Consider the following 15,449-nt stretch of genomic DNA (forward strand, 5'->3'; position numbering starts at 1 on the left):
TACTACAAGTACCACAAAAAAGGGTATTATGTGGGGTGTGAAAAAACTGCCTGTAGTTTTTCCTAAATCAGATAAATTAAATGAAGTGTGTGATGATGCGTGGGTTTCCCCCGATAGAAAATTAAAGACGCTCACACGCTTATCAAAACAAGTGGCGTTACCGTCTCCAGATACGGCCGCCCTCAAGGAGCCAGCTAATAGGAGGCTGGAAAATATCCTAAAAAGTATATACACACATACTGGTGTTATACTGCGACCAGCGATCGCCTCAGCCTGGATGTGCAGCGCTGGGGTGGCTTGGTCGGATTCCCTGACTGAAAATATTGATACCCTTGACAGGGACAGTATTTTATTGACTATAGAGCATTTAAAGGATGCATTTCTATATATACGAGATGCACAGAGGGATATTTGCACTCTGGCATCAAGAGTAAGTGCGATGTCCATGTCTGCCAGAAGATGTTTATGGACACGACAGTGGTCAGGTGATGCAGATTCCAAACGGCACATGGAAGTATTGCCGTATAAAGGGGAGGAGTTATTTGGGGTCGGTCCATCGGACCTGGTGGCCACGGCAACAGCTGGAAAATCCACCTTTTTACCCCAAGTCACATCTCAGCAGAAAAAGACACCGTCTTTTCAGCCTCAGTCCTTTCGTCCCCATAAGGGCAAGCGGGCAAAAGGCCAGTCATATCTGCCCAGGGGTAGAGGAACGGAAGAAGACTGCAGCAGGCAGCCCCTTCCCAGGAACAGAAGCCCTCCACCGCTTCTGCCAAGTCCTCAGCATGACGCTGGGGCCGTACAAGCGGACTCAGGTGCGGTGGGGGGGGTCGTCTCAAGAGTTTCAGCGCGCAGTGGGCTCACTCGCAAGTGGACCCCTGGATCCTACAAGTAGTATCCCAGGGGTACAGATTGGAAATTCGAGACGTCTCCCCCTCGCAGGTTCCTGAAATCTGCTTTACCAACGTCTCCCTCCGACAGGGAGGCATTATTGGAAACAATTCACAAGCTGTATTCCCAGAAGGTGATAATCAAAGTACCCCTCCTACAACAAGGAAAGGGGTATTATTCCACACTATTTGTGGTACTGAAGCCAGACGGCTCGGTGAGATCTATTCTAAATCTGAAATCTTTGAACACTTACATACAAAGGTTCAAATCAAGATGGAGTCACTCAGAGCAGTGATAGCGAACCAGGAAGAAGGGGACTATATGGTGTCCCTGGACATCAAGGATGCTTACCTCCATGTCCCAAATTGCCCTTCTCACCAGTTTCAGACGCTGCCGTTTGGATTGTCCACGGCACCCCGGGTCTTTACCAAGGTAATGGCCGAAATGATGATTCTTCTTCAAAGAAAAGGCGTCTTAATTATCCCTTTCTTGGACGATCTCCTGATAAGGGCAAGGTCCAGAGAACAGTTGGAGGTCGGAGTAGCACTATCTCAAGTAGTTCTACGACAGCACGGGTGGATTCTAAATATTCCAAAATCGCAGCTGATTCCGACGACACGTCTGCTGTTACTAGGGATGATTCTGGACACAGTCCAGAAAAAGGTGTTTCTCCCGGAGGAGAAAGCCTGGGAGTTATCCGAGCTAGTTAGAAACCTCCTAGAACCAGGCCAAGTGTCAGTGCATCAATGCACAAGAGTCCTGGGAAAAATGGTGGCTTCTTACGAAGCGATTCCATTCGGCAGATTTCACGAAAGAATTTTTCAGTGGGATCTGCTGGACGAATGGTCCGGATCGCATCTTCAGATGCATCAGCGGATAATCCTGTCTCCAAGGACAAGGGTGTCTCTTCTGTGGTGGCTGCAGAGTGCTCATCTACTAGAGGGCAGCAGATTCGGCATTCAGGACTGGGTCCTGGTGACCACGGATGCCAGCCTGAGAGGCTGGGGAGCAGTCACACAGGGAAGAAATTTCCAAGGAGTGTGGTCAAGTCTGGAGACTTCTCTCCACATAAATATACTGGAGCTAAGGGCAATTTACAATGCTCTGAGCCTAGGAAGACCTCTGCTTCAAAGTCAACCGGTGCTGATCCAGTCGGACAACATCACGGCAGTCGCCCACGTAAACAGACAGGGCGGCACAAGAAGCAGGAGGGCAATGGCAGCAAGGATTCTTCGCTGGGCGAAAAATCATGTGATAACACTGTTAGTGGTGTTCATTCCGGGAGTGGACAACTGGGAAGCAGACTTCCTCAGCAGGCACGACCTCCACCCGGGAGAGTGGAGACTTCATCTGGAAGTCTTCCACATGATTGTGAACCGTTGGGAAAGACCAAAGGTGGACATGATGGCGTCCCGTCTGAACAAAAAACTGGACAGGTATTGCGCCAGGTCAAGAGACCCTCAGGCAATAGCTGGGACGCTCTGGTAACACCGTGGGTGTACCAGTCGGTGTATGTGTTCCCTCCTCTGCCTCTCATACCCAAGGTACTGAGAATTATAAGAAGGAGAGGAGTAAGAACTATACTCGTGGCTCCGGATTGGCCAAGAAGGACTTGGTACCCGGAACTTCAAGAGATACTAAGAAGGGACTTGCTTCAGCAAGGATCATGTCTGTTCCAAGACTTACTGCGGCTGCGTTTGACGGCATGGCGGTTGAACGCCGGATCCTAAGGGAAAAAGGCATTCCGGAAGAGGTCATCCCTACCCTGGTCAGAGCCAGGAAGGAGGTGACCACACAACATTATCACCGCATTTGGCGAAAATATGTTGCATGGTGTGAGGCCAGGAAGGCCCCCACGGAGGAATTTCAACTCGGTCGATTCCTACATTTCCTGCAAACAGGAGTGTCTATGTGCCTCAAATTGGGGTCCATTAAGGTTCAAATTTCGGCCCTGTCGATTTTCTTCCAGAAAGAATTGGCTTCAGTTCCTGAAGTCCAGAAGTTTGTCAAGGGAGTACTGCATATACAACCCCCTTTTGTGCCTCCAGTGGCACTGTGGGATCTCAACGTAGTTCTGGGATTCCTCAAATCACATTGGTTTAAACCGCTCAAATCTGTGGATTTGAAATATCTCACATGGAAAGTGACCATGCTGTTGGCCCTGGCCTCGGCCAGGCGAGTGTCAGAATTGGCGGCTTTGTCTCACAAAAGCCCATATCTGATTGTCCATTCGGACAGGGCAGAGCTGCGGACTCGTCCCCAGTTTCTCCCTAAGGTGGTGTCAGCGTTTCACCTGAACCAGCTTATTGTGGTACCTGCGGATACTAGGGACTTGGAGGACTCCAAGTTGCTAGATGTTGTCAGGGCCCTGAAAATATATGTTTCCAGGACGGCTGGAGTCAGGAAAACTGACTTGCTGTTATCCTGTATGCACCCAACAAACGGGGTGCTCTTGCTTCTAAGCAGACGATTGCTAGTTGGATGTGTAGTACAATTCAGCTTGCACATTCTGTGGCAGGCATGCCACAGCCAAAATATGTAAATGCCCATTCCACAAGGAAGGTGGGCTCATCTTGGGCGGCTGCCCGAGGGGTCTCGGCTTTACAACTTTGCCGAGCTGCTACTTGGTCAGGGGCACACCCTGGCTGAGGAGGACCGGGAGTTCTCTCACTCGGTGCTGCAGAGTCATCCGCACTCTCCCGCCCGTTTGGGAGCTTTGGTATAATCCCCATGGTCCTGACGGAGTCCCCAGCATCCACTTAGGACGTCAGAGAAAATAAGAATTTACTTACCCATAATTCTATTTCTCGTAGTCCGTAGTGGATGCTGGGCGCCCATCCCAAGTGCGGATTGTCTGCAATACTTGTACATAGTTATTGTTACAACAATCGGGTTATTATTGTTGTGAGCCATCTTTTCAGAGGCTCCGCTGTTATCATGCTGTTAACTGGGTTCAGATCACAGGTTGTACAGTGTGATTGGTGTGGCTGGTATGAGTCTTACCCGGGATTCAAAATCCTTCCTTATTGTGTACGCTCGTCCGGGCACAGTATCCTAACTGAGGCTTGGAGGAGGGTCATGGGGGGAGGAGCCAGTGCACACCACCTGATCCTAAAGCTTTTATTTTTGTGCCCTGTCTCCTGCGGAGCCGCTATTCCCCATGGTCCTGACGGAGTCCCCAGCATCCACTACGGACTACGAGAAATAGAATTATCGGTAAGTAAATTCTTATTTTTGTCTCTTCTTTCTCTGTTTGCTACCTCATAGTTAATTTTAACACCACCTTACATAGGGGGTTATTCCGACCTGATCGCAGCGTGCTTTCGTTCGCACAGCTGCGACCGGGTCACTACTGCGCACACGCGGGGGCCATAATGCACTTCGCTGACAATGAAGAAAGCAGTCGCAACGGCGACCACAAGAAGATTGACTGCAGGAAGGCGTTCTGGGGCGGCAACTCACCGTTTGGAGCCGTTTTCGGGGGGAGTGGTAAGGAAAACGCAGACATGTCCAGGCGAATGGAGGGCGGATGTCTGACGTCAAAGTCGTGCCCATCATCGCTGGATCCGTCGCACGGGGTAAGTATGTCCAGGGCTGGTCTTGTTTTGCAGGAAACTTTTTTAGCATAGCAGGGCTGCACAAGCGATCGCAGCCCTGCTATGTTAAAATACACTCCCCCATAGGTGGAGATTAGTTGATTGCACCAGCAGGAAAAAGTTGCTTGGTGCGATCAACTCAGAATGAGGGCCATACACCATTTTATTTTGGCTGTAGACCAATTAAGACTATGGCCCAGATTTATCAAGCCTTGGAGAGTAATAAATTGCATGGTGATAAAGCCCCAACCAACCAGTTCCTAACTGCCATGTTACAGGTTGTGTTTGATGACAGTTATGAGCTGATTGGTTGGTACTTTATCACTGTGCAATGTATTACTCTCCACGGCTTGATCAATATGGGCCTAAATTTGGATTTATTTATTTTTTTAAGTATGTGTTTATTAGAGATATTTCTTTCTGAATATTTTCAGAGCATTCCAATTAAAGTTTAATTTAATTAACTATTACTAACATTTAAGTGCCCAAATATAAGGGTATATTCAATTAAAGTCAGATCCATTCCGACATGCATTTGTCGGAATGGATCCGACAAGCCCTATTCAAATGAGCGGCCAAATCCAACTGTCGGATTTGTCTGCTCATTGGTGTCCCGTCCTGCGGCTGCCGGGGTGTAGCTGGCGGCGGCGGCAGGGGGGAGCTACCACGGGGGACCTGTCAGGCAGCGGAGGGGGGGGGGGACCCCGTCAGCAGCAACAGGGGGAGAGGTATCTGCGGCGGCCGGGGGCACCTGTCATGCTGCCGGGGGGACCTGGCAGCGGCAACCGGAGGAGGCATCTGCGGCGGATGGAGGACTTGTCAGGCGGCCGGGGGTACCCATCAGAGGTAGTGCCCTGCAGCCCGCTGCACCGCTACCCGGTCTCATGTCCTCAATCCGACTTTTTTTAAAGTCGGATTGAGATGGTCGAAAAGGGGGCCAAAACCTGTCGGTTTTGGCCCCATTTTCGACACAAGCACGTGGATTGGCAGCTATTCCGCCGATCCACGTGCTCTTCGACAAGTCGAATTCCTCGACTTGTCGAATAATTTGGGGTTATATTGAATAGGTCGGAACCCATTACGACCTAAAAAAGTCGAAAACTGACTTCTTTTCGACAGACGGCAGCTTTAGACTTCAATTGCATATACCCCATAGAGTACTTTGCTCTCTCCAGGTTTTTTTTGTAAATATGATAGAAAGGTGCAGCACACACAGTGCATTGCAGCTGGCTGCATAGTTTCCGACTGGATAAAGTGCCTATACTGACCTCTGTCCACTGCTGAAAGCGCCTATAATGGGCACATAAGCGTCATAACTGGGTCATGGAGCAATGGAAGAAGGTGGCCTGGTTTTGTGAACCACATTTTCTTTTACTTCATGTCAGATGGCCGGGTGCATGTGTGTTGCTCATCTAACGAAGAGATGGCAGCAGGATGCACTATGGTATAAAGGCAAGCCGGCAGAGGCAGTGTGATGCCCTGGGCAGTGTTCTGCTGGGAAATCTTGGGTCCTGCCATTCATGTGGGTGTTACTTTGTCATGTACCACCTATATAAACAGGGTTGCAGGCCAAGTACATCCATTCAGGGCAACAGTATTCCCTGATGGCAGTGGCCTCTTTCAGCAGGATGTTGCCCCCTGCCACACTGCACAAATTGTTCAGGACAGGTTTGAGGAACAGGGCAAGGAGTTCAAGGTGCTCGTCTGGCCTCTTAATTCCACAGATCTCAATCCGATCAAGTATCGTTGGGATGTGCTGGAAAAATAAGTCCATGCCATGGAGGCCCCACCTCACAACTTACAGGACTTAAAAGATCTGCTGCTAACGACTTTGTGTCAGATACCAGAGGACACCTTCAGAGGTCTTGTGGAGGTCATGCCTCCACTATATCATCCTGGGGTGTCTGATGCCAAGAGAGATGAAAGGTGGACAGTTTCAAGAGTTTGCAGTCCTAACAGTTTTGTTTGTTATTATTATTCAATAAGCTTTTCATAGCAAGATTTGAATATTTAAGAGACAGAAGGTGTAGATTGATTAATGATATATCTTAAATGAAACATTCTTTAAATAATAATGAACTACCTTTTATCCAGCTAAGATTATTCTTACTTTATTAAAATGTGAAGACAAGGACAAACACTTTAAGCATGTATATAATTGCATTGACCTAAAAGTTCTCTCTCTCTCTCTCTCTCTCTCTCTCTCTCTCTCTCTCTCTGTGTTTCTCTCTCTCTCTCTCTCTCTCTATATATATATATATATATATATATATATATATATTTAGTGAATAGAAGCAGTAAATGGATATTTAAAATGTGATTTAAAACTAAATAACAATATGCTATTTCCTGGAACCAGTGGCATTTGCTGCTAAAACCTTTACCATCAGCACATCATATCCTAGTTATTAAACTAAGAATATGTATGATATGTCTTGCTGGGATACTTTCAAAATCCCTGCAGTCGGGATCCCAACAGTCAGAAGACTGGCAGCAGGATCCTGATCGACAGAATCCCAAAGCATACCACCAGTAAGTATTGGGGTTAGGACAGGCACTAGGTGCATGTGTCTTCAACCTCCACCCTCCAGCTGCTGTGAAACTGCACATCCCAGCATGCTCTGCCATGGTTTTCTATTAAGGCATTCTAAAACTGAGGTAGGGCATGCTGGGATGTGTAATTCCACAGCAGCTGGAGGGCTGAGGTTGAAGACCCATGCACTAGGGGGAGAGTTAAGGTTAGGCTGCGTGTAGGGGATAGGTTTAGGCTGCTGGAGGGGGAGGTTATGGTTAGGCTGCTGGAGGGGTGGGTTAGGTTTAGGACTAGGGGTAAGGGTATTGTGAAAATACTTTCTGGAATGTGTCTGGATTCTGGCCATTGGGATTACGCTGACAGTCTACTGACTATCGGGATTCCGACTGCCGGGATTTTGTACCAAACCCATATTGCTAGTCTTTGGAAGACACCTAGTTTACCTGTTATACTGTACGTTTACAGTATATTCCACTGGCAGGTTCACTATTTGGTTTGTTGTCTTCTATGGTGATTCCATCTGACAGTCAAGAATAGGATGTTGCACTTGTTTTAATTAGTGTTTAATTCATCTCTCACTATAGTAAATGTCCAGTGACTGACTGCTTCATGCACTCTGTTAAAATTTACCTGTCGCCTACACATAGCGGGGCAGCCATTGTATGGGCTGAACCAAAATTCATGAAGATACAGATTGTTAGGTTACTATGAATTATTGGCATCATTGCTGAGATGTGCTTGCCACTAATTATACTGTAAGTGAATTGATAGCTGCATTTGTTTCAGTATCGGTCTCCACTCTGTGTAGGCAATTGGAACACTTTAATTACACATCATCACTACACCATTCCAACCAAAGTATAGTATGTTTTGTCATTAGTTTATTTTCTAGTCTTCAACTTTGTGTCACATATTATTTTAAACATTTTGTGACGCTTTCTTTAATATTTTGTAGTCTTTTGTCCTGATATGATCAACTTTGTCCCTTTCCTTTTCCTTAACTCGTTAGTCTGAGCCAACCTCTTCTACCTCATCTGATGATAATCAATATGTTATGGAAGCTAAGCTACAGGAAATGATCTCCATACGTAGGAAGGTAGTCCTACTGGACTTTACTTTCTATTGCTAAATAGATTCCATCTAATTTTGTTTTGATTTAATTCTTTTTCTTTCTTTTATGCTTTAATTATTGATAATCAACCATCGCGCAGTTTAGTGCTTCAAGGGCTTACAATTTATGATGGCAGGTTTGTGTTCAAACCATGCACAGTCTGCATGTTACACTTTGGCTGACTTCATTGCTCATAAACAAATGAACTGCTAGTGCTTTGATGTCGCAGGCTGTGTAGCTGACACATTTCAAGCAATGCTGTCCAGCTGCCTGCTTCAATACGGTTTCTGTTCCTAGACTAAGTCTGCAGTTAGTAGTAGCTTGCTTTGGTCTAGTTGTACCTTACTTGCAGAACATAACCTCGTCATCTTCCCAAGAACTCACATTTCGGGTCAGCTCCTTTTGGTTTTTTTCCACAGGCAGAAGAAAGGCATGGTAATATTGAGGAACGAATGAGGCATTTGGAGACACAGCTTGAAGAGAAGAATCAAGAACTTCAGAGGGTGTGTATAAAGGAAAATAATGGTGTAATCAAAAATAATTTGCCTGAATAAAACTATAACAATACCGATACTGTACAGGCTTTGCCTGAGGTTACCCATGTTCTTGGTTCTAATAATTCCATAGGGATGAAGTGCAGCTACAGCTTTTTTATATCATAGTTTTTATGTCTCTGCTCTTTCTGTTTTTATTTTTTTTGTGTCATTGCTATTTTTTGTGTTTACTTATTTTGTTGGTTGCCTATAAGTGTGTGTTGTATTGAAAAGAGAAGTATATGATTTTGCAGAGGTTTATTTCTGCTTTCTCATTTACAGCTTTGTTTTATTTTCAGTATTCTTGGTGTTATGTTTTATATTTTCATCAGAAATCCTGGGAGTGAGTCAGATGCTAATGCCGTGGCCGATTTTCCCAAATTGAGACACTTCCGGCATCTTGAGAAAGTGCATGTCCGTCAGGGACGTGCGGTGAGCTAAATGGCTCAAGAGGCACTGGCTAGCACCAGAGCCAGATTTAAATGCAATATATGAGCCAAAGGGTACAACATGTGGGCGTTATACACAGGTGCAGCAGTATAATCTTCTGAAAATTTGGTGAGTTATGACCTGAGAAGTGCGGAAAAGGTCAGCAGGTGAGGCACTGCCTCACCTGCCATAGACTTTTTACTCCAGAGTTTTGGTTATAAAAATGATTAGAATAATGCAAAGAAGATATTTCAAACATATTCTTTGCATTTTTCATATACTTTATAGAATCAAAACTCTGGTACAAACGTTAGTATGACATGAAAGGCTCTGCCTCACCTGCCTCACCCCACCGCACGTCACTGATGTCCGTCTCTGTGCGTCTTTAGAAGTGCCATCAGTTGCACCATAGAAACTTGCACCAGGCCTATGACAGGTGAAGTTCCTCCATCTGCAAACCTCCCAACATTGGGGGTCATTCCGAGTTGTTCGCTCGTTGCCGATTTTCGCTATGCTGCGATTTGTTGCTAATTGCGCATGCGCAAGGCATGCAGGGCGCATGCGCTTAGTTATTTAACTAAAAACTTAGCAGTTTTGCTGTGGATCCTGCGGCGCTTTTCAGTCGCACTGCTGATCGGTGAATGATTGACAGGAAAGGGGCATTTCTGGGTGGTAACTGAGCGTTTTCCGGGAGTGTGCTAAAAAACGCAGGCGTGTCAGGGAAAAACACGGGAGTGTCTGGAGAAACGGGGGAGTGGCTGTCCGAACGCAGGGCGTGTTTGTGACGTCAAACCATGAACTAAACGGACTGAGCTGATCGCAATCTGTAAGTAAGTCTGGAGCTACTCAGAAACTGCAAAGAATTATTTAGTAGCAGTTCTGCTAATCTTTCGTTCGCTATTCTGCTATGCTAAGATACACTCCCAGAGGGCGGCGGCCTAGCGTGTGCAATGCTGCTAAAAGCAGCTAGCGAGCGAACAACTCGGAATGAGGGCCATTGTGTAGGCTGAACTCTGTACTCCAGTGTTTGCACCCAAAAAAGGGGTGTGGCCTCAGCAAAAGGGGCATGGCTTTACAGGAATGCTGTGACTGTGAGCCATGCCTCCTGTTTTCCATCACTGTGAGTGCATGCCTAGCGCTCCAGGAGCAGCTGCCACACTTCCTGTGAATAAATGCTGTACACATGCGCACAGCATCTATTCCCCGCTGCTTGGTGACAGGAGGCCTCCCAACTCCCCCCACAGTACACTGCAGCCCTTGGGTGGGACAATGGGACAGTGCCAAAATATGGGACTGTCCCATGAAAATCAGCACAGTTGGGAGGTATGGATCGGATTATGGCCTCTCGTGCGAGCAGTTATACATGTTTGGGCGGAGACAGTTTTAGTGACCTGCCTATTACCTCCCACTAAAATTCAGACTTTGTGTCCAATTGTGTATTGCTTCTCTGAGCGATGACTGTCAGGACACACACACAGACTATAAACATCGGCCAACGGTATGCAGCAAGCATCAGCACTGCGTCTGACTCATTGTGAGGCCTTTTAGGCTCGAGAATAATTATCTGGTGTTTGTAACAAATAATTTTACTGTTATTTCCTGTGATCCGATTTTTGAGTTTTATTTAATTTCATGTTTGTTTCTTGTTTTATAGTGAATTCATTTTAAAATAAATGACTGCATATTTCTTCCGGTATCTTTTGGAGCTGTTGTACTTGGCTAGAGGATAGACAGAGAAGCTATCATTGTTCATATAATTTAGATCATGAACAGTAGTAGGATATTGCTCTCTTTTTTCCCCATCTACAGTGGTGCTTGAAAGTTTGTGAAACCTTTTCTAATTTTCTATACATCTGCTGAAACTTGGCCTAAACATCACACTTTGGGTGGTATTCTATTAGCCCCGAAGCTCTTTTAGCTGATAAAAATGGACATGGTCATGGACATGGTCATTGGACCCTCATTCGTGTGATCCCATGTGTTTTCACGGCTCCGGCGGCCCATTATCGCGGATTATGATTCGGGTGCCTGAGGCACCAGAAGCATAATCCCTAATAAATTAGGCATCTGGAGAAAATGATGCCAGCATCGGAGCTAATAGGATCGCCCCCCCCCCCCCCCCCCCGCGATCCTATTAGCAGCGGGAAAGTACCACTGCTAATAGGATACCGCCCTTTAATAGATCCATGTTCTTTTAAAACGACAGGTTGTCCACTTACACCTGATTGTCATCCCATAGATTGAAAATACTAGAGATGAGCGGATTCGGTTTTACTCGGTTTTACTCGGTTCTCAAAACCGAATCTTATTGGCTCACGGATGTCACGTGTTTTGGATAGCCAATAAGATTCGGTTTTGAGAACCGAGTAAAACCGAGTAAAACCGAATCCGCTCATCTCTAGAAAATACCTGACTGTAATTTCATCTTCAAAATATCTGCTTATTTTAAGGTTCACATTCTTTTGCCACTCAGAGATGTGATATTGAATCATTTTCTTCAATAAAAGCAGATCTAATTGTTTTGCCTTATTTATTTTATTTGGTTCTCTTCATCTACTTTTAGGACTTGTGTGAAAATGTGAGGTAGTTTTAGACCAAATTTCAGCCGAAATATAGAAAATTCTGAAGGGTTCACAAACTGTATGGTAACCACCATATGGTCGGTCCTGTATTGTCATGTAACATTCTTGCATATGATGTTTCTCCATAGGGCTCAGTAATAATTTTCTGCAGTTCGTATAAGTGAATTCCATGTACAGGAATTACAGGTGTCACTATAGCAGTGTCATCAGCATAGCTTGGAAAGTATGTGACCAAATATTTCAGATGCAAACTTTGCATGACTTCTTCCGTATATCCTACATATATTATGAAGACGCTGAAGTGTGTACTGTAACTGAAACATTTGTTATGTTGAATTATGTGATATTATGTTTAACTTAACTAGCAAAAAAGTAAATACTTTCAATCATGACTTCCTCTCTAACTACAGCCCAATCTCTTACCTTCCCTTTGCCTCCAGACTCCTCTTCCAACTCGTCTTCCAACACCTGTCCACTTTCCTTCAATTCCACCCCTCTCTCCCTTTACGCAACTGAAATTGATCTTACAGAGGTCACTAATGACCTTATCCCCACTAAATATAATGGTCACTTTTGAATTCTTATTCTCTTGACCTGTCTGGTACTTCTGTCACAGATGACCACCATTTAATTCTTCAAACCCTCTTTCTGACTGCTCTCTCACTCGCTCCCTCTTTCTGTTGGTATTCCCTAATGATCTGTCTTTGGCCTCTTCTATTCTTCTCTACACGTCCTCTTTTTTTATTGAACTAATCAGCTCCTTGAAACACAGCATATCTATGACTGAGTGAATGTCTACACTCCCCTACCAGCATCCATTTACCTTATCCTACTGTTGCCAAAACCATATTCTCTTCTGTCCCACTGCACGGGGTCATCCTGGTCTCCTCACTCTGCTTCTTCCCCCCACATTCATTCTAGCTCCATATCATGCCACTTACTGTTCCATAATATCTCTAGAATTTAATCCTTCCTCACCCTTGAGACTACCAAATCTCTTATTCATGCACTTGTCATCTCTTGCCTGGACTACTGCAACTCTTACTCTCTGTTCTTCTATCTCCCACCTTTCTCATCTATTGCTGCTCCTCACTATTCGACCTCTCCTCCACATCCTTCACTGACTCCCCTTACCCTACAGAATCCAGTTTAACCTTCTTACCCTAAAATTTAAACAACTTGATCACCCCTCCCTTTCCTACATCTCCTCTCAAACAAAACTTCCTCTCGTCCCCTTTCTTTTCTTCCTTTGACTGTGAACTTCTTCTGGCTCCCACATTCAAGACTTCTCCCTTCCTGATTTCCTCTTCTGGCACTCACTACCCTGCCCTATCAGATTGTCTTGTTTCAAACATGCCCTGAAAGCGCAGCTGTTCATTGAAGCCCTTCAGCGCTCCTCAAACAATCCTTCTCTCTTCCCAGTTCATCTCCCAGTTATACTACTTGGTCTCCTAGATTGCAAGCTATCATGCACTTCAACCCCTTGTTCTCTGCCTGTGCTTATCCATTTCACCATTGTACTCACAGTCAGCGTATCTTACAGTTGTTCATTGAGTACTACTGTTTTAACTGTCACTCAGTTATATACATTATGCCTCATTTAACAATCCTAATTTCTGTGCATAACTAGTTTCGAGCTACATGAAATATTCAGTACTGTGCAAAAGCTTTAGACAGGTGTGGAAAAAATGCTGCATAGTAAGAATGCTTTGGAAAATAGAAGTGTTAATAGTTTATTTTTATCAATTATCAAAGTGCAAAGTGAATGAACAGAAGGGAAATCTAGAGCAAATCTATATTTGGTGTGACCACCCTTTGCCTTTAAAACAGCATCAATTCTTCTAGGTACACTTGCACACAGTTTCTGAAGAAACTCAGCAGGGAGGTTGTTCCAAATATCTTAGAGAAGTAACCACAGATCTTCTGTGGATGTAGGCTTGCTCAAAATCTTCTGTCTCTTCATATAATCACAAACAGAATCGATGTTGATTTCAGGGCTCTGTGGTGGCCATATCATCACTTCTGGGACTCCTTGTTCTTCTTCACACTGAAGATAATTCTTAATGACATTGACTGTATGTTTGGGTTTGTTGTCCTGCTGCAGAATAAATTTGGAGCTAATCAGACGCCTCCCTGATGGTATTGCATGATGGATAAGTACAGTACCTGCCTGTATTTCTCAGCATTGAAGCACAAAGAAATGAGCAATGCTGAGGACCATAGATGCACTAGGTTTGCTTGGTGAACCACTGCATCAGATGAAAGGCATATCATGCTAATTCCCTTGCTAAATTGGAAAATGTCCAGCAGTGCCAGCAGCTCAGAACTGTCAGGAACCTGTGTGACCCAGGTACACCCATCTACTGTTGGAGAAGTCTAGGCAGGAGTGGTCTTGATGGAAGAATTGCGGCCAAAAATCTATAGCTTCATTGTGGAAATAAAGACCATGCAGCTCAAATATGCATGAAAACATAGGAACTGGGGAGCAGAAAAATAGCAGCAGGTGCTCTGGATTGAGGAGTCCAAATTTTAAATATATGGCTGCAACAGAAGGCAGTTTGTTCGCTGAAGGGCTGTAGACCGGTACAAAAATGAGTGTCTGCAGGCAACAGTGAAGCATTGTGGAGGTTCCTTGCTAGTTTGTGGCTGCATTTCAGCAAATGAAGTTGGGGATTTGGTCAGGATTAATTGGGTCCTCAATCCTGAGAAATACAGGCAGGTACTTATCCATCATGCAATACCATCAGGGAGGCTCCAAATTTATTCTGCAGCAGGACAACGACCCCAAACATACAGCCAGTGTCATTGATAACTCTCTTCAGTGTAAAGAAGAACAATGAGTCTTGAAAGTGATGGTATGGCCCCCACAGAGCCCTTATCTCAACATAATCAAGTCTGTCTGGGATTAAATGAAGAGAGAGAAGGATTTGAGCAACCCTATGTCCACAGAAGATCTATGGTTAGTTCTCCAAGATGTTTGGGATAACCTCCCTGTCGAGGTCCTTTAAAACCTGCGTGCAAGTGTAACTAGAAGAATTGATGATGCTTTGAAGGCAAAAGGTGGCCACACCAAATATTGATATTTAGATTTATCTTCTGTTCATTCACTTTGCATTTTTGTTAATTGATAGAAATACTATTAACATTTCTATTTTTGAAAGCATTTTTACTTTGCAGCATTTTATCCACACCAGCCTAAAACATTTGCAGAGTACTGTACAAGTGATAAGGTGTCACACGCTATTATGCTGTAGAACGCTATAGTATAGCTTGTGATATGATAGACATGGGCATGTCTATAATGTATGCAGGGTGTGCAGTGCAAACCAGTGCCTGGGTCAAGGCGGTGCACCCTGTACCCATTTACAATACTTACCTTTCTGTCGGTGCCACAGGTATCACCGATACCAATCACAGATTGCATTAATTGTGTATCTCATTTTTCCCTGGACATCACTATAAACACTAGGTGATGCTATGCAAATAAAAGATAATATTAATACTAAAGACACTGTATCTGCTCATGAACAAATGCACATGCTTATGGAAGTCAACTGACACCACCTATACCGATTCATATACCCACTTAACATCAAGATGCAACTAATGCAACTAATTACACATCCATTTTCCTTACACTTATATGTTGCTGATTTTTTTGTATATTGCTTTGCGCCCTCTTGTCGTCATCTCTTCCACTGGCTAATGAGAGCGAATGAGATGACATACAGTACATGGTGGGAGAAGTAGAGGAGGAAGGTAACTTGCATTCTT

General features: G+C 44.7%; 1 protein-coding gene across 12 annotated transcripts in view; it reads left to right on the forward strand.

Moving 5' to 3' along the window:
- Positions 1 to 15,449, forward strand: part of PPFIA2 (PTPRF interacting protein alpha 2) — a 656,694-nt gene that overhangs the window by 472,490 nt on the left and 168,755 nt on the right. For all 12 annotated transcript variants that reach the window (XM_063927696.1, XM_063927698.1, XM_063927701.1 and 9 more), the window contains one exon: positions 8,551 to 8,634. In XM_063927696.1, coding sequence (XP_063783766.1) covers positions 8,551 to 8,634 — 84 coding nt within the window. The remainder of the gene's footprint in view (positions 1 to 8,550; positions 8,635 to 15,449) is intronic.

This window comes from Pseudophryne corroboree, chromosome 6, assembly GCF_028390025.1.
Source record: "Pseudophryne corroboree isolate aPseCor3 chromosome 6, aPseCor3.hap2, whole genome shotgun sequence".
Lineage (NCBI taxonomy): Eukaryota > Metazoa > Chordata > Amphibia > Anura > Myobatrachidae > Pseudophryne > Pseudophryne corroboree.